This window comes from Carlito syrichta, unplaced genomic scaffold (genome assembly GCF_000164805.1).
Source record: "Carlito syrichta isolate Samal-C Ts95f unplaced genomic scaffold, Tarsius_syrichta-2.0.1 Scaffold308097, whole genome shotgun sequence".
Taxonomy (NCBI): Eukaryota; Metazoa; Chordata; class Mammalia; order Primates; family Tarsiidae; genus Carlito; species Carlito syrichta.
The window spans coordinates 123362-150826 of NW_007252193.1; the positions used below are offsets into that span (position 1 = coordinate 123362).

General features: G+C 36.3%; 1 protein-coding gene across 3 annotated transcripts in view; it reads left to right on the top strand.

Annotated features, from left to right (window-relative positions):
* The first annotated feature begins 3363 nt into the window (after positions 1-3363).
* Positions 3364-27465, top strand: part of ITGB1 (integrin subunit beta 1) — a 28322-nt gene continuing 4220 nt past the window's right edge. Inside the window, exons 1-15 of one of the 3 annotated variants that reach the window (XM_021715964.1) lie at positions 3364-3431; positions 5874-5959; positions 9673-9895; positions 11706-11876; positions 13130-13368; positions 15424-15579; positions 16370-16465; positions 16768-16857; positions 18271-18411; positions 18575-18774; positions 20450-20688; positions 21539-21761; positions 22404-22636; positions 24280-24446; positions 25353-25433. In XM_021715964.1, the coding sequence (XP_021571639.1) occupies positions 3365-3431; positions 5874-5959; positions 9673-9895; positions 11706-11876; positions 13130-13368; positions 15424-15579; positions 16370-16465; positions 16768-16857; positions 18271-18411; positions 18575-18774; positions 20450-20688; positions 21539-21761; positions 22404-22636; positions 24280-24446; positions 25353-25427 (2406 nt within the window). In that variant the 5' untranslated portion in view covers position 3364 and the 3' untranslated portion in view covers positions 25428-25433. Of the gene's footprint in view, positions 3432-5873; positions 5960-9672; positions 9896-11705; positions 11877-13129; positions 13369-15423; positions 15580-16369; positions 16466-16767; positions 16858-18270; positions 18412-18574; positions 18775-20449; positions 20689-21538; positions 21766-22403; positions 22637-24279; positions 24447-25352; positions 25434-27465 lie in introns of those variants that run through there. The other 2 variants (XM_008064883.2, XM_021715965.1) reach the window with 2 other exon arrangements.

Below are 27465 nucleotides of genomic sequence, written 5' to 3' on the forward strand. Positions count from 1 at the left end.
TGTTCACACAATGTTGAAATCGCCTAAGGATGCAGAACTGCTCCCTTCATTAAATGACATGTGGCTGTACTAAGTTGAGGAGAGAGAAAGTACGTAGTAAATAAAGGGACACCAGTGTCGACAATTATTTCTAGACCTCTGACTATGAACAAGATTTAGGCATCTTCCCTGCTATTCCCTCATAATTTGTTTTATATAGAGAGTTCCACTGGTGGGAAACTCCTTAGGGTACCTTTTCTCAACAATAGAATCTCTGGAGTACAGGCCCCCCACTCACAGATTGGGGTTTTAGGCCTGGGGTGGGCATGCAGGTGAACCTGTTTGAGAAGTATTGTCCTGAGAGGTTTGGAAATACAGAATACTTGGTGCATGTTTCTCCCACTTCCCCACACATGTGCAAAGGGGTATATGGTCAGAACACCATCAGGACTGAGTGGGGAACCTGTGAATCTTCTCTGCTGCCTCTTTCCTACCCAGCTCTCTGGGCCTTCTTCCCGCAGGGCCACTTCCAATTGTGCTCTCGTCTAAGCCTCAGTCCTCATAGCTCTTCTGTATTCTTTTTTTTTTTTTTTCTTTGAGTTAGAGTCTCACTCTGTTGCCCAGACTGGAGTGTATTTTTAATTGCTGTCATCTTCTGTCACTTCTTTTCTCTGAGAGAAAGCTTGGCCTTTACAGAAATCACCAGCCAGTGACAGTGCCTCTCTGTTTCTTGTCAGGTCCTGCCAGTCACAGGAGAGTGGACATCTGTCCTTCAACTGTGTCCAGCTGGTGTCCTTCTCTCAGCTGCCCTTCAACACTAAAGGCTTGTTTGTCTGCTTCTGGGTTTGGAGTTCTTCCAGAGGCATGAGGGTTTTGGAAGGTTGATCTTTGACTTGTCAAGGTTTATAGAAGGAAAAAGACAGCGACATTTAAAGTAGTATTTTAAAGACATTTTCTGTTACCTTTATCTTAGTGGTGATTCTCTGAAGTATACAATATTTTGCAAGATTTTTCAAGGCAGTCTAGTTGGTCATGAAAGTAGCCTGGGTAGTATTCTGAAGGAGCATGTCTAGTCCATATATAGGACAGATATGTGTTCTGTTCACTTTGTGTGGAAACTGCCCAGATGACTCATCCATTACAGTGATGCATTTTCTCCGGGGTCTTCATGTGCCAGGTCTTTTTTAGTCATAGCTTCAGAATTGATAAGATTATTTGTCTTGCTTTAAATTACAGTCCACATGGATTTATTATACATTCAGACCTTAAAATGTGAATTGTTAGGCATTCCATGCTTCTGTGACACTCAGCTTCTGCAGGTCTCTTGGATGCAGTTCCAAGTGATAAATAAGTGAAACTGTAAGCAACCCAACTTGCTGAACTGAGCACGGTTGCAAAGTATATGCCTCTGTAGCTTATTCTGGTCTCTTCTCTGGGAAGCAGCATTGAGCAGAGATGAAGTTGTCCTAGGGGTGCTCTGAGCACAAGTTCAAAGCGCTGTCTGAGTGAGGGGAGCAACATCCTGGAATGCAAGCCCGGGAGGTGGAGGTCTTTAAAAGAAAATTTCAGTTAATAGGGAATTCAGTGAACTTTTTTCGTGTTAAGGGAAATTTACAAAATTCTACTGAGTAAAACTGCTGTAATTGTTTTTATTAAGAAGGTGAACTGGGCTCAGTGGCTCAGCCTGTAATCCCAGCGCTTTGGGAGGCCGAGGTGAGTGGATTGCCTGAGCCAGTGGGTTCAAGACCCGCCTGGGCAACTTGGCGAGACCTCATCCCTACAATAAATCAAAAATTAGCCGGGTAGCATGCGCCTGTAGTTCCTGCTACTTGGAAGGCTGAGGCAGAAGGATTGCTGGAGCCCAGCAGGTCGAGGCTGCAGTGTCCGGGAGCAGCTACTGCACTCCAGTCTGGGCGACAGAGTGAGACTCTAACGCAAAGAAGGTGAAAAGAAGACTATAACAATTTTAAAAACAAATAATTCCTATTGTTTATATTATGCTTATAACTTTTTATCTTCAGGCCTCTTGGGTTACTTTGTATGTTTATGTACTGTTATTTTCATGTTCCTCTCACCTTTTTTTCCCAAATGAATAAACACAGATTTTATTTTATTATTTTTTTCCCTCTGCTGCCTTGGGAAAGTCAGATTCTTTACCACTTAATGTGTACTTTGCATCCAAAGTTATTCTATAAATCTTGTAATATTGCTGCGTTTTACTATTTTTATGACTATCTAATAGTTCATGAAGTTGATAGTTAGATTTCCCTGTTATTGGATATAGGATGTTTGCATTTTTGCTCTAGTAATATACTGGAGTACTATACCAAACATGTGTGCACATGTATCATCTTTTATATATTTATTTCCTTATGGTGAATTTACAGTAGCTGGATTACTAAATTAGAGGGTAGAAATTTTTTATCATGGCATTTGCTTTTTGGGGGTATTTCTTCTTGTGGGAGGGGTGGATATTAATGTATAATTACTAGACTGGCTACTAGTTCAAGAGCATTTAAGGTATAAAGTCAGCAACCTGTGGCTCTAGCCATATTTGACTAAATCTGGTATAGATTAATATCACAGCATTGATTCAGAAAACATAGTTATATACCAGATGGTTGGAGGTTGGATTAGTCTATTTAATAGAATATTACTTAATTTTTTGTTTAGCAATTCTGGAAGGCAATAAAGACTTTTTGTAGTTTCTTATGCCTTTTTTAAAATCTAGTTTGTAGATCTGGAAAATGTAGGAAATTAAACTGAATATTTTCCTGATTCCATGAAATGAAGTTGATTTCTTTGAAGAGAGAAATAGTGACAGGAGATCAAACTCAAAAATTGAGTTGGGCCTTGTTCAGTATGCTGCTCCTAACCTGAGGAGAAATAAAAACTATTGAAGAGTTGTCAGTAGGAGGATGACTTAATCAGGGTTTTGTAAAGTTCACTCAAGCTGACCTTCAATACTGAGGTAAATGAGGCCTCTGGATGTTCCTGTTTGGGTCCCTGGGAGCCACAGGAGATAATAGAGATAGAGATTCCATGGGACAGAGACTGTTGATAGCTTTTAGGGTATTAAGGAATACACTGACACTGATTCTTTTTTGAGTACCATTAATTAAATGTTAAAATATACTTGATTTGATTTAGGGAAAGGCATCAGTGGATTCTGTGGATCTGGTATGGAAGTTTTTTATTGTGTAGGTGAAAAGTGAGGTAACTAGCTAGGGAGGAGAGGTGGGTGAGGGACTGGGGAGAAGCCATTTGAGAGACCGTCACGTTTACAAAATTGACAGAAGGGGAGGTGGGTGGAACATTTCTCATTAATGCATTTTCTTTTTGTTTATTATTTTCTTAATGTAATGATGCACATCTTATGTTTCAGATGAATTTACAACTGATTTTCTGGATTGGACTGATAAGTTCAATTTGCTATGTGTTCGGCCAAACAGGTAAAGCCAAAAAAAATTTTCTAGTTGTTTTTTCATTTCAGTATCTTTTATCACTCTTTGGCCAGTTAGATTCTGGGAAACCTAAGTCAGTTCCTGCTGCTGCTGCTGAAAGCCCTGCAGTGTCCGTTTCACCTGGAGAAAAGGGCAAAGTCCCTCCTGCTCAAGCTCTTCCCGCCCCTGCCACCCAATGTGATGATGGGCAGGTTGGCTGGTGATTTTAAAGGGATTGAATAGACTACGGGAAGATCTTTTAAGAGAGTGAAAGAGCGTTTAAGTGAGAAGAAAGAGGGCAAAGACTTGTAGTACATCTAGAAACAAAGTACATGGGTAAAATGGTGGATTATAAACTGTTGCTATCTAAAAAGTGAAAACAGGAACACTTGACTTTATAGAAGATGTTCATGTTCTTTGGTCAAAAAGTCCTGAAAAACATTGGCATCGTCTAGGAAAGCAGTGAAAATAAAGCTGAAAATATATTTAACCCTTCTATAAACCATAGTGCATCCACATCTAGAATAATTGATATCCTGTTCTGTTCTCCAAATATAAAAAAACAAAAAACAAAAAAAACACACATACTGCATAAAACAATTATAATTATTTGAGCTCAGAATGGGAAGGACTTACTATATTTAAAAATGAATCAAGAAACCAAAAAAGAAAGTACTGATGAATTTGAGTTACAAATCAACAATTAACAACCAAAAAACCCCCAAAGTATCTATATGTCAGAATACCATAAACAAGATGAGAATCTAAGCAAAAGTTTAACTTTGTTATTGTGTACAGTTATCCATTAAAAACTAAGGAATATGGCAACAGAAAAAATGGCCAAAAAATAAAAAAAATTATAAAAAATGGTAGTAAAAATATGAAAAAAATGCAAGACCTTAAGTAACTGACCACTGAATTGACAATCTAATTCATACTTGTTAATGAGTAAATTTTTTTATTATTAAAGTACTTAATATTGGAGGTGTGGTGAAATGGTATTTGTACACTACTTGTGGGAACATAAATTAGTGCAGTTGTCCCATGGTATCTGTGGGGATTAGTTATGGGACCTCCTTTAGATACTCAAATTCACAGATTCTCAAGTCTCTGATATAAAATGGCATATTATCTACATGTAACCTGCACACATTCTCCTGTGTACTTTAAATCATCTCTAGATTACTTATGATGCCTTATGTAATATAAAGTCTATGTAAGTAGTTGTTACATTATATTGTTTAAGAAATGATGACAGAGAGGCTGTACATGTTCAGTACCGACTTTTTATTCCTGAATATTTTTGATTTGAAGTTGGTTGAATCCACTAATGCACATACCATGAATATGGAGGGCTAGCTGTATATTACTCTGGATAGAAATTAGTGTGTACTGAGAATTTTAGAAACAGTAATATACTCTTCGGCTCAGTAGTTGCTTGTATTTTTTGGAATTTGTTATAAGAAACAATCAGATGTGTGCTCACCACAGCCTTGGATCTCCTGGGCTCAGCAGTCTTTCCATCTTTCCACCTCAGCCTCCTGAATAGATGGGACTGCAGGCATACACCACCATGCCTGGCTTAATTTCTTTTTTTTGTTTTTTGTTTTGGTTTTTGAGACAAAGTTTTGCTATGTTGCCCAGGCTGGTCTTAAACTCTTGGGCCCAAGAAAGAGTTTAAGGCCTCTCAAATTGCTAGGATTAGTCATGAGCCACTGTGCCCAGCCATATGTTCTCAATTTCATTTAAGTAATATGACTTCCTTGCTGTTTATCTGCATAGAAAAAAAGTCCAAAAAGAGGTATATGAAAATTTCTTAGTTCGTGGATTATGAGTGATTTTTAGTTCTTTATGCTTTTTTGTTTTCTAAATTTTTTGTGATGAGCATATGTTAGGTTTATAATCAGAAAAGATACAGTGAAGACAGTCCTAATTAGTATGTACCATGTAAAAGGCATGTTTGTCCATAGGCGGTTTCAAAGAAATGTAAGACATACTTTGAACACAGAGTCTGAAAAATCATGGGATTGTGGAACAGATGCATCTGGACTTTTCAATTATTTAACATACTAAAATGGAAACAAAGCTGTGAGTGTAGGTATGGTGGTGGTGTGAGTCAAATGAAAAAGTATGGTGTTTTACCCAGTTATGAGAAAATGCATGACTTTTATGACCATCCATAATGACAGCTTCTGAAATTATGCCTTTGGGAAAAAAGATCTAGTTTTTGGTCTAGAAGGTAAGAAAGGTAACTCTGTCCTTCTATGGCTTTCAGGGATGGAGTGGTCCTCAATCGTGATCTCCTTGGGGCGGGTCTAGATCAATTGGTAACTAGGTGATAGCATTCATAGTTAACATTTATGGACAATGATTATTTGTCATTGTAATCCTGATTTTTTATTATTTTCTCTCAGAAACTTCATGTAAAATATTCTTTCTTTTTCCTGACAGATGAAAATAGATGTTTAAAAGCAAATGCTAAATCATGCGGTGAATGTATACAAGCAGGACCAAATTGTGGGTGGTGCACAAACTCAGTAAGTATGATTGCTCAAGTGCTCTCCATTTATTCACTAGTCATTAAGTGTTGCTCAGTGCTGGATCCTTAGAATGTACTAGGTATGAATTTTCACATAAATCAATGTTTATTGAATAATCGTAATGACCTGCAGCTGTGCTGTTCTACACAGTAGCCTCTAACACATGTGGCTATTGAGCACTTGAAGAATGGATGGTACATACTGAAAATGGCTCTAAGTCTCAAATAAGTACATGAACCAGATTTCAAAGACTTACTATTAAAGAAACCATTAATAATGTTGAAATCATAATGCATTGTTTATATTAAAATGCATGTTTATATTATGATAGACTATAAGTGTTAAAATTAATTTCCTGTTTCTTTTTTCCTTTAGTGTGGCTACTAGACAATTTAAAAATACATATATACGTGTAGCTCATTTTTGTAGCACATACCATACTTTTTATTGGATAGCTTTTCCAAAAAAACTAGCAAATGAGTTTGACTGTTACAGATTTTTCCCCTTTTTTTTTTGAGTTGGAGTCTCACTTTGTCACCCAGACTGGAGTGCAGTGGCCGCTCCCGGCCACCGCAGCCTTGACCTGCTGGGCTCCGGCGATCCTTCCGCCTCAGCCTTCCGAGTAGCCGGAATTAAAGGCGCATGCTACCACGCCCGGCTGATTTTTGATTTATTGTAGAGATGAGGTCTCGCCAAGTTGCCCAGGCGGGTCTCAAACCCGCAGGCTCAGGCAGTCCACTCACCTCAGCCTCCCAAGGCGCGGGATTAGAGGCTGAGCCACCGAGCCCGATTCCTCTTTTTTGATGGAGGCAGTTAATCTCCTGATTAAGGACGTTAACCTTCCTAATTAAGCTAAACTATTGTAGAATTGATTTGCATCCCAGTATAAACCTGTTTTGGATAGGATTTGAATTTTATTCCCTTTTGTCATCTTTGTACATTGCCATCTACAAAACTTACTCAATGTTAGTGAGTACATAAGAATGAATAAGTTGGCAAGAGGTCAGGAGGGGTCATTTTGAGGTCATACAATTTATTCTCAGGATGAATAATATCAGGAGGTCAAAGGTTTACTGATTATGTTTTTGCTCAGGCTTTTGAATCCAAATTTCAAGTGCCTGTTTTTGTAGATATAATAATAACTGCTCAATTATCAGATAAGTCATATGGTTTGACCATATGGAAGAAAAAATGAGAAGTCTGTTTTTTCATTTCCAAGTTTTTCTAATGGCACTTTCTGTTCTCTTAAAAGTGGTATGCTGGGATTAAGTTGGAAACAGTGGAAGAAATAGGAGTGATGTGAGTTTGTATTAGGCAAGGCTTACTTAACCAAAGCTCTGGGTTTTCTTATATGGAAAATGAGGTTGATAATGCCTGCTTTATCTGTTTTTACAAGTATTAGAATTGATGAGTCTAAATAAAGTTCTAAATAAGTGGTAGCTGCTGTTATTATTAACAACATCCATTTGATGGGTCTATCTGTAGTTGAGGATTATTTTAGCCAAACTATTCTTTAAATAATTCAGGCTTTCAGTTTTGGGGCATAATTCTTAAATTACTAAAAGCTATTTCAGAATATTTAGTGAAATTTTATTTGTGTGTTATGATCTTATAAGTTTTCTGGATTGGCTAATAATTGGAAATGTATAATTCAGTGGGATCTTGTACTTTAGTAGTGTTTTAGGTTTGATAATAAACTAGTACAGCTTTGAATCATCAGATCTTGGTATTCCCTTCCAGTTGTTACTGTAATTATATAAAAGCTCTTATTAGTTTTACATTTCTCTTAAAAAATAATTTATCGGCCAGGCTCAGTGGCTCAGCCTGTAATCCCAGCACTTTGGGAGGCCGAGGTGAGTGGATTGCCTGAGTTCGTGGGTTTGAGACCAGTCTGGGCAACTGGGCAAGATCTCGTTTCTACAATAAATCAAAAACTAGCTGGGTGTGGTAGCACATGCCTGTAGTTCTGGCTACTTGGAAAACTGAGATGGAAGGATCGCCTAAGCCCAGCAGGTCGACTCTGGAGTGGCCGTAAGTGTGCCACTGCTCTCCAGCCTGGGCAACATAGACTCCAACTCAAATAAATAAATAATTTATAAAAACCACTGTGTGTTCTTTAACTTTTCTTATTTTATATAGCACCATGAAATTGACATATAATAAACAAATATCATATATACTGTCACTTTTTTCTCCCCACTTTAACATTTCATGAAATAATTTTATTGAGAATCTTTACATACTTCTTTGCAGCAGTACTTTTGTCTTCACTAAGGTACTTTTCCATGATCTGATGTGATTTTTATTTTTTTAAAGTTGTTTGAGATGTAGCATGTTTTGAATTTATTTCATTACTGGAAACTTTACCCCATGCCAAATATCCATTCACATATCATTAGGACTTTTTTTTATTTTAAAGAGATGGGGTGTGGATCTGTTGTCCAGGCTGTAGTATAGTGGCACAACGTAGTTCACTGCGACCTCAGATTCCTAACTCAAGTTATCCTTCTGTGTCAGCCTCCTAAGTAGCTGGGATTATGGGAGCCACCATGCCTAGATGTCCATTTGTAAAAATTTATCTTATGAAATATACTTGTGATCCTTGTCATGTAATTACTTACCATTTTAAAAAGCTTGCTTACAATAATAGCTGCTACTTGAAATTTTTTCAAACCTTCAGGAATACTTGTCTTATCTGCTAAATTTCTTGGTCTCCTATTTATTTTTTAATTTATTTGGGCATCTCACTCTGTTGCCATGACTCACTGCAGGCTCGACCTCCTGGGCTTAGGTGATCCTTCCCCCTCAGCCTCCTGAGTAGCCGAGCCTACAGGCACACACCACCATGCCCAGCTAATATTTTGATTTTTTGGTAGAGACAGGGTCTTGATGTGTTACTTAGGCTTGTTGTTCTTTTTAAAAATTCCATCATTAATTTAGATGTTTTTAAGCTAATCTGTTTTCCCTAAATATTGGGGTGTTCAGCATATAGTGATGGGAGAGTGTTTGTAAGGATTTTTCCAAGGGAAATTTTGGGAAAAAATATTGTCTGAAATTTGGGTATCTGTATACATTATTAGTAACTGTTAACCATACCGAATAAATGATTTCACTGAAGAAATTTCTTTTGATTGAATACTCTGAATTTGAAGGTGGTCCATTTAATATGTACACTTAGGTCAGTCCTGGGAAAGGTATTACTTTCTTGGAAATGATTTTGTTTTTAAGCAAGAGCACAATGGAATATTATACAATCATAAAGGAGGACAAAATTATGAACTTTGTAGCAACTTGGATGGATTTAGAGGCTGCCATACTCAGTGATCTATCACAGAAACAAAGAACTGAGTTCCACATGTTCTCACTCATAAGCGGACCCTGAACATTTATCATAATACTATAAAAAAGAAATTGGGAGTGGAAACTGCTGGGGGGTGGGGGACACACGTCATCAATAAGGATACCTGATCTCAAACCAAAGTGGAAACCAAAGTGAGGCCCAAACTTAACCTATACAATAACCATTTGTGTATCTGATTCTGAATTATACCCCACATCCTTAAAATAAAATTTAAAAAATAATAAAAAGTTATAAATGTGGCACATTATATGTCATTTGATTTTTTTTGCAGTTTGAGTATTTGCAATTATTATGTAAAAGAATTTGATCATTACATTTTTTTCATACCTGTATTTTATATGTCACTTAGACATTTTTGCAAGAAGGAATGCCTACTTCTGCACGATGTGATGATTTAGAAGCCTTAAAAAAGAAGGGTTGCCACTCAGATGATATAGAAAATCCCAGAGGCTCCAAAGATATAAAGAAAAATAAAAATGTAACCAACCGTAGCAAAGGAACAGCAGAGAAGCTCCAGCCAGAAGACATTACCCAGATCCAACCTCAGCAGTTGGTTTTGCAGTTGCGATCAGGTACTGAAATTCACATCTGAGTACCTTCCTTTCTACTTGAAGTTTTTGACACAAGCTTTATGCAAGCCTCTTACCAGTTTCTCATTTTCACATGAGGACTGCCACTTAAAAAAAAAAAAAAGGAATAGTTTAAATTTTAGACTTTTTTTTTTGGCAAATATAACCATTCATAAGACACATATATACTTGGAATAATATGTATTTTGACCTGATTGTGTGTGTGTGTGTGTGTGTGTGTGTCAGTCTCCTTCTGTTGTCCAGGCTGGAGTGCAGTGGCATGCTCATGCTGGGCTCAGGCAGTCCTTCTGCCTCAACCTTTCAAGTAGCTAGAACTACAGGCATGTGCCACTACGCTTGCTAATTTTTTGATTTATTGGAGAGATGAGATCTCACCAAGTTGCCCTGACTGGTTTTGAAGCCATGGGCTCAGGCAGTCCTCTTACCTCGGCCTCCCAGAGCACTGGGATTATAGGCATGAGCCACCACGCCCGGCCTAAGTGGCCTAATGTTTAAAGTAAATTTTATTAAAGATTCAAAATATATTAATTAGATTTAATGAGTTTTAAAAATAAGTGTTTGTCCACTGGTATAATTATGTAATATAAAAGCAACATTTCAAGTTGTTCTTTTCCTTTGCATTTGTTTAGCATTGTTAAGATAAGGTTTTCATAAGTATATGTGTTGGTCTTAAATCTAAGAAAAACAAGGCTTCTTTCTTCCTGTTCTCATTTCCAATCTTTTCTCTCAGAAGAATGGTGAGAGAATGACCTTGTCCCCTCTTGTCTACTCTGCAGTGGATCGATCAGGCCTCTCCTCCCCCTGCCCTAATGTTCTGCCATCACCTTCAACCACAGACCCAGTGGTTCTTGTCAGGGCCTTTTAAAAAAACATTTGGTACCAAGTGTCACTGCATTTCTTGAGCCGCTTTCCTGTTGGCGTCCATGTTGTCACTCCTCATCCTTCTTCTTATCTCTTACCATTGCTTTCCAGATTCTTTGTGTCCTTTTATGTTCTTCCCTCTCTGCAGTCTACCTAAATGTTGGTTTTTCTCTCATGACTTTAAAACCACAACACAAACTTTTGTATAGAGCTCCAAACCTATTTTCTCTAGCTGCCTGCTAGCAAGCTACATAGAAAAAATCTACAAGTTAAAATTTAGTGATTTTTTTTAATCCAAAACTTCTCATTCTCCTGTCTTTCCTAAGTGAATCACTCAATCTCGTCTCTCTCTCTTCTTCTCCTTTCTTGTTTCAGTTCAAGTATTCTTCATCTTCCTCAGTTTTTCCTCAGTTTTTCCGTTACTTCTTAATTAGTCTCTTGTCTCTAGAATTCATTTTTTAAAACTTTTCACCAGGTTTTCTAAAGTTTTTCTAAGTAAAAGATTATACTACTCACTTGCATATAGTGGCATCTCATTTATACACACAACAGCGTTCTCACAACTTTATAGCATAAAAATCACTTGTGCCCTACCTTCCATGTACTCCGCCTTACCCTCCCTAGACTTTTTTTGGTGTTGTTTTCCTCTCTGATAGTTATAAAGACATTTTGTCTGATTTGCACACTGTGGATTGGGGATGTTATCTTTTTCATTTTTGCATCTCCAAGGACTGAAGTTTTAAGTATTTGTTGAATGAAATTGAATATATACTCATTGAGTTACTTACAGAATTTTCAGGTTTTTGTAAAAATTTTGATAGTACTTTTCATTTTATAGTGTTTATAGCATTTAAGTAAGACTTATTTGGTTTTCTTGTTTATTTGTGATTGCCAGCAAACAAATTTCCTTTTCTCATCTCTGTCTACTTAGGGGAACCACAGGCGTTTACATTAAAATTCAAGAGAGCTGAGGACTACCCCATCGATCTCTACTACCTTATGGATCTATCCTACTCTATGAAGGATGACTTGGAGAATGTGAAAAGTCTCGGAACAGATCTGATGAATGAAATGAGGAGGATTACTTCAGACTTTAGAATTGGTAGGGATGTTGGGAAAATTAATGATTTTCATTTGTGTAAGTCTTGGCAGATCTCAAAGCCCATTTATGTTTTTGTTTTCTTCTTTACTGCATACTTATGAAGTAAGTAGGCCAGTTTCACCCTTTTCTTTCTGAGAGGAAACTAATGTTTATTCATCTTTCTGCGTCCTCGTTCTTCTGTCACTGTGTGCTACTACGCCATTTGACTGATTATACTTTGTAGATAATGAAATAATAATGAAATGCATATTTGTTTTCACGGAAATTTATCCATTTGTCTGTTAATTTATTTTGTAAACATTCAACTTTATTACAAATCAGTGTGACCATATCTCCCTGTACAGCCTAACCTCACCTCAGACCTGGATTTTCATATTACAGTTATCTCCTTTCCGAAAAATTTTGATGCATCTCCAACTTAACTTCTCCTTTGCTTGCTTCTCTCTACCCAGAGCTTTGACAACAGAATATTGAAAAGGCTTGACAGTCTTGTGGAGGTTTGAAAGCTGCCTTTCAAAAAAAAAAGTTAGCTCAGTTTCAGTGGTCATATAAAAAATAGCATTTGTTTAAAATGATTTTTTATTCAGGAGGCATAATTTGAGGATCATGGAGATAGGAAGCTCTTACAAAGTTAGACTTTTTAGAAGTAATCAGAATTGCAGAATATTCATTTATTTTTTATTCAACATACCATTATTGACAGCTGGTGTGCTAAGAAAATGAATGTGAGTTACTCTTAAAGTTGAGTAAACGAAAGAAAAAGATTGACTGATGTCTTAGTCCCTTTGGGCTACTCTAACAAAATATCCTAAACTGGGTAGCTTATAAACAACAGAAATTTGTTTCTTTCAGTTCCAGAGGCTCAGAAGTATAAGGTAAGGCAGATTTTGTGTCTGGTGAGGGTCCTCTTTTGGGTCCGTATGTGGTGCCTTCTTGCTGTGTTCTCACACGGTGGAAGGTGGAAAGCAAGCTCCCTGGGCCTCTTCCATAAGGTCACTAATCCCATTCATGAGGGCTCCACTCTTATGATCTAATCACCTCCCAAAGGCCCTACTTTCTATTGCCATCGCATTGAACATTCGGTTTTCAGCACATGAATTTCAGGGTGACACAGAATTGAGGCCATGGTAATTTATGTGTGATAAGTAACATGAGTTTTCTAAAAATGCAAGTCTGTCTATCTCTATGTCTCTCTATCTGTCTGTCTTTCTATCTATCCATCCATCCATCCATGTGTGTTTTTTTCTTCACAGGATTTGGCTCATTTGTGGAAAAGACTGTGATGCCCTATATTAGTACAACGCCAGCTAAGCTCAAGAACCCTTGCACAAGTGAACAGAACTGCACCAGCCCATTTAGCTATAAAAATGTGCTCAGTCTTACTGATAAAGGAGAAGTATTTAACGAACTTGTTGGTAAACAACGCATATCTGGAAATTTGGATTCTCCAGAAGGTGGTTTTGATGCAATTATGCAAGTTGCAGTTTGTGGAGTAAGTGCATTCATTTCCTGTAAAGGGATATAGTTTATATTATTATTATTATTTGTGTGAATTTAAGTATGATTTTACTGTCAATTAATAGAAAAGAAATGATCTTAAATTCCCTATCATTTGATTATCTCAGTAAAGTACAGATGTTAATCCTTTAAATTCCCTCCAACTACAAGGGCTTTATAAAAGCATATTTTATCATCATGTTCCATTTAAACCAGACAGTTCATTCATATAGACTTTTAGAAGGCAGAGTGCTAACCATTTGAAACAGTGGGGCAGCTTACCTTGTCTTCAGCTGGTGATCTGGGTCTTTAGAAGAGGCCCAGGTATCCTAATTTTCTGGCTTTGTACCCAAGATGGAATTGATGTTATCTGAGGCATCACCAGGACCTTGAAAGTGTCCCAAGGAATAGTGTCTCGTCTTTTTATTTCGTCAGTTTTCTTTGCTCATCTTTAAAAGACATGTCTTTCTCCTGTGTTTTAGCAATCCAAAAAGAAACAACTTTTTAAGCCTTAGTTTGTAAGCTGTATGAAAATGTGTATTTTGAGAAGTAATACAATATTTCAATTTTAATTGCAAGATTTTCAGTAGTAGCAAGCTCATCTCTGTTGTACCAGTGATTAGCATTTTATGGCTGCTGAATATCTTGAGGTGACATTTTAGCAATATAGCCGAGACTGAACCTAGAAAGCATCATGAGGTCGTTTGTTTTAACTACCTACTCTTGTCTCATTTTTGTCCCATACAGTATCCTATTCCCTAGAAGATTTTCTTTGATTCCAGAGGCCTCTTAATGATTATTTTTCACCCAACTTTTTCTAAGGTGCTAACTGATACCAAAATAATAAGTGAAGCAATATGGCATAGTAGTTAAGAGTTTTCTGTCACCACTGATCCTGGGCAATTAAGTTTCCTGGGGCTGTTTCCTTCTCTTTAATAAGGGATAATAATAGTATATACCTCATAGGGCTCTTGTGAAACCTAAATGCAGTCATCCATATAAAGTAAGCATTTAGCAGATATTAACAACTATATTGTTGTTACTTTTGACTTCTCACTAGAGTGGTTGCATTTTCAGGTGAGTCTCTGCTTTTACAGCCAAAGAAAGTGGTATTCCAGGTAATACCAAGACTGACACCTGTTTTCTTTCTAGCCATTTATTTGTGGTCCTGTTAGCAGGTTGCTGCTGCGGGAAGAGCATTATCTGTGCTGCCTCCAACCAGGCCTTAACTCATGAGATCAGACATACCATAGCACTCTTGCTTGTGGCTGTCTTTTTGTGTTTGTCATGCTGATTCACTTATGTAGATGCAAAAGGGACAGATATTGCACTCGTGCAAGATTGCCAGTATTAAATAAACTTAATTCCTGCCCTCAAGGAATTTATAGTCTTATGAGAATATAAATATATTAAGTAAATTTAGATAGATATCACTATAAAATTATGCAGATAGAATTTTACTGCTGTCCTTAGTTGGAAAAGGATGAAAACAAAATAAATTAGTGAACAGATAAGCAGTACAGATTGATAAGCTAGAATGGGTGGGATTGAACAGGGCAAGTCCTTGGATAAGATAATTAATTTTTTTATATAATAAAGAAAGGAAGTCTAATATGGAGATCTGATAAAGGAGGTGTAAGGTATGGAAGACAGAACAAGGATGGATGGAAGGGTGAATGGGGACAAGACAGCAGCAGGAAGGTGAAGTCAGGATAGGCTGAGACACTTTTGTTTACTCAGCAGATATTCAGGCACCTACTATTTGCCAAGCAGTGTGCTAACTGCTGGAGATAGGAGGAGCAAAACTAAAAAACAGTTTTTAAGAGCTGAGCGATATGGACAAGATTAGTCAAGCCAGTCAAGATTCGTTGTAGAGTGGCATGGGGACTCCATTCAGTGGTTTCTGTGCGTTTGCCAGCAAGATTGTTAGCATTGTGTAAAGAGAAGATGCAGAATTAGGTTAAAAGGACAAAGGTAGCCTGTATGAAAATAAGATTTATGTGGAATTATTTTGAATAGTGCTTTAAAATTGAAATTTTTTATTTTCAAGTCACTGATTGGCTGGAGGAATGTTACGCGGCTGCTGGTGTTTTCCACGGATGCTGGGTTTCACTTTGCAGGAGATGGGAAACTTGGGGGTATTGTTTTACCAAATGATGGACAATGTCACCTGGAAAATGATGTGTACACAATGAGCCATTATTATGTAAGTGCTTAGTTCCTTACATAGTAAATGTATTTATGTTGGATTTTAATGTTGAATGCAAAGAGAATTTTGGGTAACTGGCTTATAGGTTTTTCAGGGCTTGGGGTTTTGTTATTTTGGTTAAGTATGGGCCTTTGCCTGATGTGCAGGAAACTAGTATTGTGAAGATGCGGCTGTATGTTTCCTTCCTGCCGCTTAGCCCAGGACCTCCCTGAAGTGGGAAAAGAATGCTCAGATATCACGTTTACTCCTTGCCTCAATCCATAGCTGTGTCTCTTCTCCTCCTCTCATTTGCTCATGTCATTTGGTAGCAAAGTTGATGTTATTATTTCTAAACAAATAATTTATCTAGTCTTATACTCTTTCTCCTATATGATTTTTAAAAGAAAATAAAGATTGGTGAATTATTCAAGTTCTAGAAGAAATCCAAACATTGGTGAATCTTGATCTTTTTCTTAAGTGATAGATAATAGAACCTCCAGTTACTGGCTATTCTTGAATTTTACTGTCCTTACATTTAACATATGTAGATAATCTTACTATGTAAAACTTTTTCAATATGGAAATTTTTATACCTACATGAACTTAGAGGGAAGAGGATTAGAAACTCACATATATACACTATCCATTTTGGCTATTATTTGCCTTTGATACTCTTATTTGAAAGCAGTCTTGTATAAGTAATCCAGTTTTATATGCAAGTCATTATTATTTTCAAAAAGTGTTGAAGAACTGGAATAGATTGGAAGACTGTACTGTAGTTGCATATTAAATTATATTATTTTCTTAGGATTATCCTTCTATAGCTCACCTTGTCCAGAAACTCAGTGAAAATAACATCCAGACGATTTTTGCAGTTACTGAAGAATTTCAGCCCGTTTACAAGGTAAATATGTGTGAGACAAGAAGAACAAAGTTCTAGGCATTTTTCTTTAGTCTTAGAGGCAAATCTAAGTCTGAATTGAAATGTAGGAAGACGCTACCATATAGGCAAATGGAATTTTACAGAAGTAGTTTATATTAATTTTTAATCACATATTATAAAACTAATTTTTTTCATGTTTGACTTCTAAAAGTTACTTTGGAAATATTAGGGAACTTGTATTTAAAGATAAAAGTTGCTCAGTGGATGCTTATTGGTTGAATGAGTAGTATTTTTGTTTTACATGTTTTATCTTTTAATTGTAGGAACTGAAGAATTTGATTCCCAAGTCAGCAGTAGGAACATTATCTGCAAATTCTAGCAATGTAATTCAGTTGATCATTGACGCATACAATGTGAGTACATTTGTAATAAGTTCAGTTTTCCCTGGTGAGAATACTTGGCTCAAAGAAAGTAAAACTTCCTTCATACATAATTTAGCAAGCCCAAAAAACAATAAATAAATTTAAATTCTATATCTGGAGGAAAAGTTTTATGCATATTATTACAAAATCAAAATTACTTGCAAACCCTAAACAAAGCAAAAATATGATAAAGATATGTAGGGAAAATTTCTAAATGTCTGTTTTTATGTCATTAAGCAATCTTGTTAGAAATCAGTCATGAAGCAACTTATATTTAGATTTATGGAATTTCTTCAGTCTTCTTTTTTCTCCCCAACATATCCTTTATAGGTCCATTTGTTTTGATTAATTGTGCTGGGAAAATTTTTTGTCAGTTATTCTTTTTCTATGTATTCAGAGGATTTAATTTTCTGTTTTCAAGAGGTACATACACACTTATATGCCATAAAATATATAAAAATGTAAATGTATATTTAACTTCCCTAGTTAAAAAAAGATTTGCAGGATTGTTTTTTCTCCCACAAATGGAAGGAAGTTGAATTGGAGTTAAAGGGGAATTGGCTTCTCCTTTTAGTGCATAATAGTGATATCCATTTAGTACTGGTTGATCTTTTAAATAATCTGAAGGCTTTTGTAATATTGTGGTAATCCTTGTGTGCTGCATACACCACTTTCAATCCCACCCTCCAACCCTGTGTCAGGATGAAGTTTAGATATTTTTTGCCTCACTCCAGGGGTTCCTAGCATGTTTTGGAAAAACTTGACTTAGGGGACGAATTTTTACAAAAGTTTTCAGGTCAGGATTCTAGTTGTTCTGTGTCTTCCCCATAGTTCTTTGACTTAACAAACCATTTTCCTAACTCCTGTCACACAGGAGATAGCATGCCACTGTAGTCTTCTCTATTTGTCCTAAGAGGTCTGATACTTTAAGCACTGGCTTCAATCGTTCCTCCTTGGGAACGATTGTTTTTTGTCTGGTCTACAATGGCTCCTAAGCAAATTTGTTCCAAATGCATGTCAGTTGTTTACCCTAAACCATAGTTACCGGGAAGGGGTAGGGCCGCAGGAGAGCCGTTTTGCCAATGGGGAAAGAAGACATTTATTCTGCTTTCTTAGGACTCCTCATAATTAATAACAGGTCACTGTACTGTATGATATTTTAACTCAGTGATTAAAACAAATTTTCTTTTCAATTGAGTATTTTGAGGATTGGATCCTTGTTAATTAGAGTCTGTTTCCCTGAGTTCTGTGTTGTCTAGTTACTTGGTTGGATTTGGCTTCAAAGTATATTATTGAAATGATATTTTTTCTAAACAGTTTATTTTACCCATTGGTTTTATTCATTCCAGTAGCATTTTTTTTTTTTTTTTTGACTTTCCTATATATAATTAGGCTTTCTTTTAGTCTCTTTCCTCAGAAGTCATTTTGGAAAACAGCAAACTGCCAGAAGGAGTAACAATAAATTACAAATCTTACTGCAAGAATGGAGTGAATGGAACGGGGGAAAACGGAAGAAAATGTTCCAATATTTCCATTGGCGATGAGGTATGTTATATAAAGCATTTTCTGTAGAAAAGAAAATATTGCTTATTTATAGGTAAATTTAGTTTATACTTTGAAAAATATTAAAAAATCATTTTTTGAAATATTTTTTTAGTAGATTTAAATTGCATTTGTTGTTAAACTTAGTCTTGATTTTTTCCTTAAGGTTCAATTTGAAATTAGCATAACTGCAAATAAATGTCCAAATAAGAATTCTGAAACCATTAAAATTAAGCCTCTGGGTTTCACTGAAGAAGTGGAGATTGTTCTTCAGTTCATCTGTGAATGTGAATGCCAAAGCGAAGGCATCCCTGAAAGTCCAAAGTGTCATGAAGGAAATGGGACGTTTGAGTGTGGAGCATGCAGGTGAGCTGGGAGTTGTCTGACACTGACAGAATTGACTCTGCTGACTTAGAAGGTTATAGTCAGCCTATATTTGGGAAATCCGGAGAAAATCTCTTCATTTGGAACAAATTAAGGATTTGTTCCAACTACTGTTGCTCACCACAAGATCAACTTGATGATCTTGTGTGTGTGATATTTATAGAAAGTGCTTTCCTGCCTTTTTTTCTTAAGATGACTGACTACCCTAAAATAAAAGCATTTATAGCCATGCAAATATATTTAACAAACTTTTTATTAAGGCAGCATTTCTCTTATGTGATAGCAATCTGAATTTTCTGGAGCAAAATAAGCTTATGTAAAGTATGTTTATAGGAAAGTGTTTTGGAAAAAACATGTCAAACTGATAATGATTATTTCATCTAGGAAATGGAATTATGAAGCAGTAAGAGATGTTCACTTTGTAGAACATGTGTTTCTGCATTGTTGAAATATTTTTTTAAAATAAATTGTTATTAAATTAAAAAGAAAATGGTATTTTCAGAATGTAAAATCAAAAACTAACATTTTAATCAAATTATTTTAAATCTTATTTTCACACTATGGTTACTTTTAATTAGAAATCAAAACTGAGTTTACTCTGCATACAGCTTTATCCTTAAAATAGGAGGACAGAGGGGGAGAGTATTTTGATCTAAATGTTAGCCCCAAGTGACTGGACTTAGAAGTGTTATTAACCATGAGAAAAATACATGAGTATAGTTTGCCACCCGTTAATTGTTGGTTCTCAATAACAGTTTAAATGCTGTAGTTTTTATTTCCATTCAAACACAGACTTTGAATCATGGCGATCTATTTTTAATAAAATGTCATTTAATGAAAAAGATTATCTTAACTGCTTTGCCGTCTCTATATTTTTACCACATATGGAATCAATGTATTCAGTGTCCATAAGCGTTAGGACACTGTCCTAAAAATATACAGAGAATTTGAAAAGTTTGAATCTGTAGGATACATTTACTTTTAAAGAGTATATTGGCCGAATGCAGAGGCTCAGGTCTGTAATCCCAGCACTTTGAGAGGCTAAGGCTGAAAGATTGCTTGAGCCCAGGAGGTCAAGGCTGCAGCCTAGATAACATAGCGGACCTGTCTCTACAAAAAAACAAAAGCAAACAAGCAAAAAAACTAGCCAGCTTGGTGGCTTGCACCTGTAAGTCCAGCTACTCAGGAGGCTAATGTGGAAGGATTGCTTGAGCCCAGGAGGTCAAGGCTGCAGTGAGCCATGATCATGCCACTGCGTTCCAACCTGTACATCAGTTGTATATTCAGATCATATGCACAATATTTTTTTTCAACTTCCTTAACGTTTTTGGGGGGTGTGGTTACTATACTTTTTATGTTAACAGTTGGACTATTGCTTTAAATTTAGAGCTAGTTCATCTGTAATAGCATGCCTACATACTCTCTAAAAATAAGTTTATTCTGCCTTTCTGTTTTGTTCACCTGTTCTTTGCTAGAATGTATTTTCATCTTGATCAAAATGGTTGCTTTCCTGAAGAAATGAATACTCCCACCTAAACTATTTGTAGTTTGAACAGAGTGTTCAGTTTTGTTTTCTTTCCCAGTCTTTTTGACAGTGGACTCGTTATTTTAAATTGTTTTTATTTTATATTTGTGCAATTTTGGAATCGTTCTTTAGGTGCAACGAGGGACGTGTTGGTAGACATTGTGAATGTAGCACAGATGAAGTTAACAGTGAAGATATGGACGCTTACTGCAGGAAAGAAAACAGCTCAGAAATCTGTAGTAACAACGGAGAGTGCGTCTGTGGACAGTGTGTTTGTAGGAAGAGGGATAATACAAATGAGATTTATTCTGGCAAATTCTGCGAGTGTGACAATTTCAACTGTGATAGATCTAATGGCTTAATATGTGGAGGTAAGAAAAGGGTCTGCAATGGTTGTAAAATGTGATCTTATTTAATACAATAGAAAATCTTTCTTTTTTGAGTTGGAATCTCTATCGCTCAGGCTGGAGTGCAGTGGCACGCTCAACAGCCACCTGTGTTGACCTGCTGGGCTCTGGCGATCATTCCGCCTCAGCCTTCCAAGTAGCCAGAACTACAGGCATGTGCTATCACACCTGGCTAACTTTTTTGATTTATTGTAGAGATGAGGTCTTGTCAAGTTGCCCAGGCTGATCTTGAACCCGTGGGTCCAGGCAATCCACTCGCTTCAGCCTCCCAAAGTGCTGGGATTACAGGCTGAGCCACCAAGCCTGAGTACAGTAGAAAATCTTAAGTGGCCAGGCACGGTGGCTCGTGCCTGTAATCCCAGCAATCTGAGAGGCTGAGTTGGGAGAATTGCTTGAATCCATGAGTTCGAGACCAGCCTAGGCAACATAGTGAGACCTTATCTCTACAAGAAATACAAAAATTAGCCAGGCATAGTGGCACACACCTATAAGTGCTTGTTACTTGGGATGCTAAGGCAGAAGGATAGCTTGAACCCAGGAGGTCAAGGCTGTGGTGAGTCAGGATCCATGGCTGCAGCGGGCCAGGATTTTGCCACTGTATTCCACTTGGGCAACAGCATGAGCTGTCACAAAAAAAGAAAAAAAGAAAATCTTAAGTGTTTACTTGTTGGGTAAATTTTAAAAGGCAGCATTGAGCGTCATTTCATCCCCTGGGTACACTTTCTCCCATGTTGTTACTTATTTTTTCTTTTAAATCACTACTGTTATTTTATATTTTTTACATTATTTTGAGAAATGATGCCTTTAATTGCAGGAAATGGTGTTTGCAAGTGTCGTGTGTGTGAATGCAACCCCAACTACACTGGCAGTGCTTGCGACTGTTCTTTGGATACGACTTCTTGTGAGGCCACAAATGGACAGATCTGCAATGGCCGGGGCATCTGTGAGTGTGGCGTCTGTAAGTGCACGGATCCAAAGTTTCAAGGGCAGACTTGTGAGATGTGTCAGACCTGCCTTGGTGTCTGTGCTGAGCATAAGTAAGTGTTTCCTAATTGCTTGAAATAGTTGATATTTACCATCTGCTGACTTAAGTATGTATTATCACTAGAAGCGGAACTGTGCCAGTATTAGTTCATACTGTAAATCATTGCCTACCACATGGAACCCTTCTCTTTAATCTTAAATTCTTTCTCAACAGCTAGTGTGTATTACATGATATTTAAGTGTGTTGTATAAGAATTGTACAGTTGTACTATTTTTTATCTGAATTTGCTATATAATTTATGTGGTAACTGTTGTTAAATTGGCCAATTCCTTAGTGACTATCTTTTGAATAAACTAAGCAAAGCTGAAGGTTTTACCCCTTGAAGAATTATTATTGTACCAGCACCACATTGTTTGAGTTATTATAGTTTTATGTTATATATTTGATGTACGATAGTTTGTTTTCCTACCTTTTTAAATGGAATTTTAATTTACACTGTAATAAATATAATTTCATTTGAGAAACTTATCTTTTTAGCATAGGTTTTCTAACCAGAAGTGTAGTATGCCTCTCTATTTATTCAGATCTTCCTTCATAACTGTTTGGTCACGTGCCTTTTGCACTCAAAATAATCTTTAAGCAAATGTTTACCTTAAATCATAAAATTTAAATGTAATGATTTGTGTTTTTACAGAGAATGTGTTCAGTGCAGAGCCTTTAATAAAGGAGAAAAGAAAGACACTTGTGCACAGGAATGTTCATATTTCAACCTTACTAAGGTGGAAAATCGGGACAAACTGCCCCAGCCAGGCCAAGTTGATCCTCTGTCCCATTGTAAGGAGAAGGATGTTGATGACTGCTGGTTCTATTTCACCTATTCTGTGAATGGGAACAATGAAGCCATTGTTCATGTGGTGGAGACGCCAGGTAGAAATCTAGTTATTTAAAAAATTCATTGTATTTCTTGTGTGTTTTGTTCCAGCTGTTTAGGCCGATTGTCAGGTTCTCTAATATCCAGATTCAGTCTCCAGCTGGATTATTTTAGATTCATATTGGGAAATGTTTTCTCTCTAAAAACTTAAAATAATAGTTAGTTATGTAGGAAGTAAGGAAAAGAGAGATTTAGTTTTAAGATTTCTGAGTGGAAAGTTTGAAGATTAAATGTAATAGTTGAGGCACTATTTAAGGCACTTAGAACAATGCCTGATACTTGGAGGTGCTTGGAAAGAGTTCTGTCATTATTGACGATATTTAAATTTGAGCTTGATTTAGGCTTGGATACCAGAAAGATAATTTGTTAAAGGATATTATAAAGTGTTGAATTCGTTCAGCTTCTCAGAAGGTGAAACATTTTATCTTAGTTTTTCTAGTAGTTTTGTAGATTCTTTGGTTTCTACTTTAGTGTACAGGTTTTTGTGTGAACAGAGGTTTTCATTTCTCTTGGGTAAATATTAAGAATGAAATGTTGGAGCATATGGTAAGCATATGTTAACTTTATAAGAAACTGCCCAACTGTTTCTTGAAGTCTCTGTGCTGTTTTGCATTATCAGATGGGTGTTTTGCAAACATTGTCTCTCAATCTCTGCCTCCTTTGCGTGTTTGAAAGTGCCTTTGAACACTAGACATTTTAATTTTGATGAAGTACAGTTGACCAAGTTTTCTTTTTGGATCTTACCTTCACTGTTGTATCTAAGAACTCTTTACCTAACCCAAGATAGTAAGAATTTTTCTCTGTTTTATTCTGGAAGTTTTAGTTTCTGGCTTTTCATTTAGGTCTATAACCCATTTTGTGTTCATCTTAAATATGGCAAGAAGTTCAAATTTTTGCATGTGAATGTCCAATATTTTCAGCACTGTTTGCTGAAAAAGCTGTCTTTTCTCTACCATTGTTGAAAATCAGGTGATCTGACATGTTCTATTCCATCAATCTGTATGTCTTATAGCTTTATAGTAGTCTTAGAAGTAGGTAATGTGAGTCTCCCAACTTTGTTCTTTTCCAAAAGTATTTTTGAAACACTTACCTAGTTTCCTCCTTCCATGTAAATTTTATTATTAGCTTGCTGATTTCTACGAAAGTTCTGCCACGATTTTCACTGGTATAACTTTGAGTTTATAGATTAAATTGGGGAAGAATTGACATCTTAGCAGTCTTAAGTCTTCTAATTTCATGTACATGGAATATTCCTCCATTTATTCAGAGCTTAAAGATTTCTTTTTAGTCAGTGTATAGTTAACATCAAAATCTTTCACATATTTTGTTAGATTTATATATATATATATAAGTTTTTCATGATTTGTGATGCTGTTGTTCATAGTACTGTTCTATTTTCTGTGGTAGAATTATATATGTAGAAAAATATATACATGATTTTTGTTTTATTGGTCATGTATTTTGCAACCTTGTAAACTCATGTAGCTTTTTAACAGGTCTTTGTGATAGTGTACATTCACTTATCGTGGGGTTTTATTCCTATATGTTTTTCAGAAGATACTGTCCAACTCTAAGGTTAGGTCTGGTCATTGCTCGTATTAGTACCTGGTGTGCTCATTATTACCTTCTTATTTTCCAGAATGTCCCACTGGTCCAGACATCATTCCAATTGTTGCTGGTGTGGTTGCTGGGATTGTTCTTATTGGCCTTGCATTACTACTGATATGGAAGCTTCTGATGATAATTCATGACCGAAGGGAATTTGCTAAATTTGAAAAGGAGAAAATGAATGCCAAATGGGACACGGTAAGTTATAAAACGTAAGACTTATTTATTAACTGTAAGACTGTTAAAGTCCTCTTAAATATTTTATTCCCCTGGAGATTTTTTTCAAATAATTTGCATTTAGTAAAAAATAGAACACATCTTAAATATATCCCATTGAACAAAACATTATAAGAATGTATGTTCTTGTTTCTGTAGCATTTTTATTTCTTTAATAGTTTTGATCCTAAATCTGCTCTTCTGCCTTTTCTTCTAATGTGAAATAGAGTCCTAACTATGTAACAAACTATTCAGCGGAAAACTTCTTGCTCGCTCTCTCTCTCATTTTTTAAATCAAAGACTCTTAAGGGAAAACAGCCAGACTTAAATGGCTACACACTATATGACTCCATTTACTTGACATTCTGGAAAAGGCAAAGCTGGGGCAGAAATCAGATCAGTGGTTGCTAGGAGCTGGAATGGGGAAAAAAGTTACCCACAAAGGGGCCTAAGGGATCTTCTTGGAATGATCTTGATTATGGGAGGTGTTTATGCATTTGAAAACTCAGAACTCTGTACTTAAGGTATGTTTTACTATAAGAAAATTGCATCTCAATGAATTTTGCTTTATAAAAAAATTTGAAAGCCAAAAGTGATTGAAAGTTTATGCTAGCATTTAGTGCTTTGGAATAGGGAGTTACAGGGTAGGGTGGCCAAATGTTGGCTGTAGTGTGTTTATCTTTTGATACAAGAAGGCAGTGGCAGCCTTCAGGATATTTAAATTGTAGGTGAATTTTAGTCGATTGCATTTTACTACAATTTGCTTGAGTTCTCAAAAAAATTAAAAATTTCAAGTTTAGAATAGTAAAAAATTTTATAGTGTATAGCACTATACATTCCAATTTTTCTTTCCGATGAAATCATTAGAAATTATTTCTTTTACTTTAGCAAGAAAATCCGATTTACAAGAGTCCTATTAATAATTTCAAGAATCCAAACTATGGACGTAAAGCTGGTCTCTAAATTGCCGTTCGTATTTTCTTTCACTTTCTGCCTTTGCATGTAAACTTTTATCTTTTTTCCTGCACTGTGTGTCCTTTATCACTCTTGCTATTTTTTAAAGTCTGGCTTTATTTTTATGGCTATATTGTGACTTTTTCTTTTTGTGTGTTAACTTAGTGTTTAGGAGGACTTTAAAATAAGTTGTCCGGTGTAGAAACAACAGCTGTGTTGTAGTGAAAAGAGAAAGTGTTTTGCATTCAGACAGACCTAGGTCAGATCCCAGCTCTTCCACTTAGTAGAACAGCACTTCTCTTCCCAAAGATTGAGTTTCTCTTATCTACAACAGGAGTCAGTAATATCTATTGTAAGGGGTGGTTGTTTCTGACAAATACACTACTGTTATTAAATCAGACTGTCAGCCGAAATCCTCACAAGAGTTCTATGCCTCAGGTGGTGTTATCCTTAAATGACAAATTACTGTGCATAAACTTTAGGGTCAAATAGTGAAAATGGAATATGAAATCCAAATTGCAAAGTAGAAAAATAAATGTAGCCTGATATAATGTTTGTATAGTATGCAGCTACAGTATCATTATTACTGGTTCTAGAAAGATTTGAGAGTCTTTAGTTCTTAAATATAACTTGAAATTTTATTAAAAGACAGAAGATCATATGTATATATGCATATGCATGTATATATGTGTGTGAAGTCTAATTTTCAAATCTAAGAATTTTTTTATATAACAAATACTTTAAAGGGAAAAGTCTTATTATAGTTTTAAATTAAAACATTTTAAAATTTAACAGTGGTAGGAAGGCTTACTTACCCTGTTCTCTAAGCTTGGGTAAGTTATTTTGGTTAATGTATATTTTACCTAGAACAGACTGATCATTTTCTCTTTTATCAATAGTGGACAGAATTCTACCTTAGATAGTTGCAAACTGTTCATTCATATCTGAAGTGTCATTAAATGCTTCCAGCATATTTCAATCATGTGAGCCCCCAAAACTCTCTGATAATAAAGGGTTAATTGTGCTTAAAACTAAATTCTCCTGACTGGTGATCCAAAACTCTTCTTTCCCAACTGACTGTAATAGCACCTGGAGCTGGGCTCGGTGGCTCAGCCTGTAATCCCGCGCCTTTGGGAGGCTGAGGTGAGTGAATTGCCTGAGCTCGCGGGTTCCAGACCTGCCTGGGCAACTTGGTGAGACCTCATCTCTACAATAAATCAAAAAATTAGCCGGGCGTGGTAGCGCGCGCCTGTAGTTCCAGCTACTCGGAAGGCTGAAGCAGAAGGATCTCCGGAGCCCAGCAGGTCGAGGCTGCGGTGGCCGGGAGCAGTCACTGCACTCCAGTCTGGGTGACAGAGTGAGACTCCAACTCAAAAAAAAAAAAAAAAAATAGCACCTGGAAGGATTCAGCTTTTCTCACTCTCTTCCTTATTGTTCCAATAATAATGGTGTTGGTTATAATAATAATACCTAACACTTATATAATATCCATTGTGTCTCAGACATTGTTCTAAACACAATCCATGTTTATTTAATCTTCACATTGAAAAATGTAGGAACTATTTGGATTTCCATTTCACGTACAAGAAAACTGAGGCACATAATGGTTCTGTAACTTCACCCAAGTTCATATAACTTGTTAGTCAGAGAGTTGGGATTTGAACTCAGGCAGTTGGGCTCCATGTTCTTACTCCATTGTACTGGTAGCAATCACATATCTCCAGGAGACTCCATTATCTCATTAAGAAGAGGTAGGTCACTCTAGAGAATGAGAGCTTTTTGACAATTTGCTGTAACTCAGAGTAACACTGCGCTATGAGAAAATGTCATAATGGGAAATCGCTTATTACGCAGAACCAACACTACAGCTACACTGCTTTACTCTATTGGGAGTGTACTTATAAAATAATAAGGAATGCGAGCCTAATGATTTCTAATATTATCAGTACTTCCTATGTGCCTTATTTTTTTTTTTTGTGTTGGAGTCTCACTCTGTCGCCCAGACTGGAGTGCAGTGGCCACTCCCAGCCACCGCAGCCTCGACCTG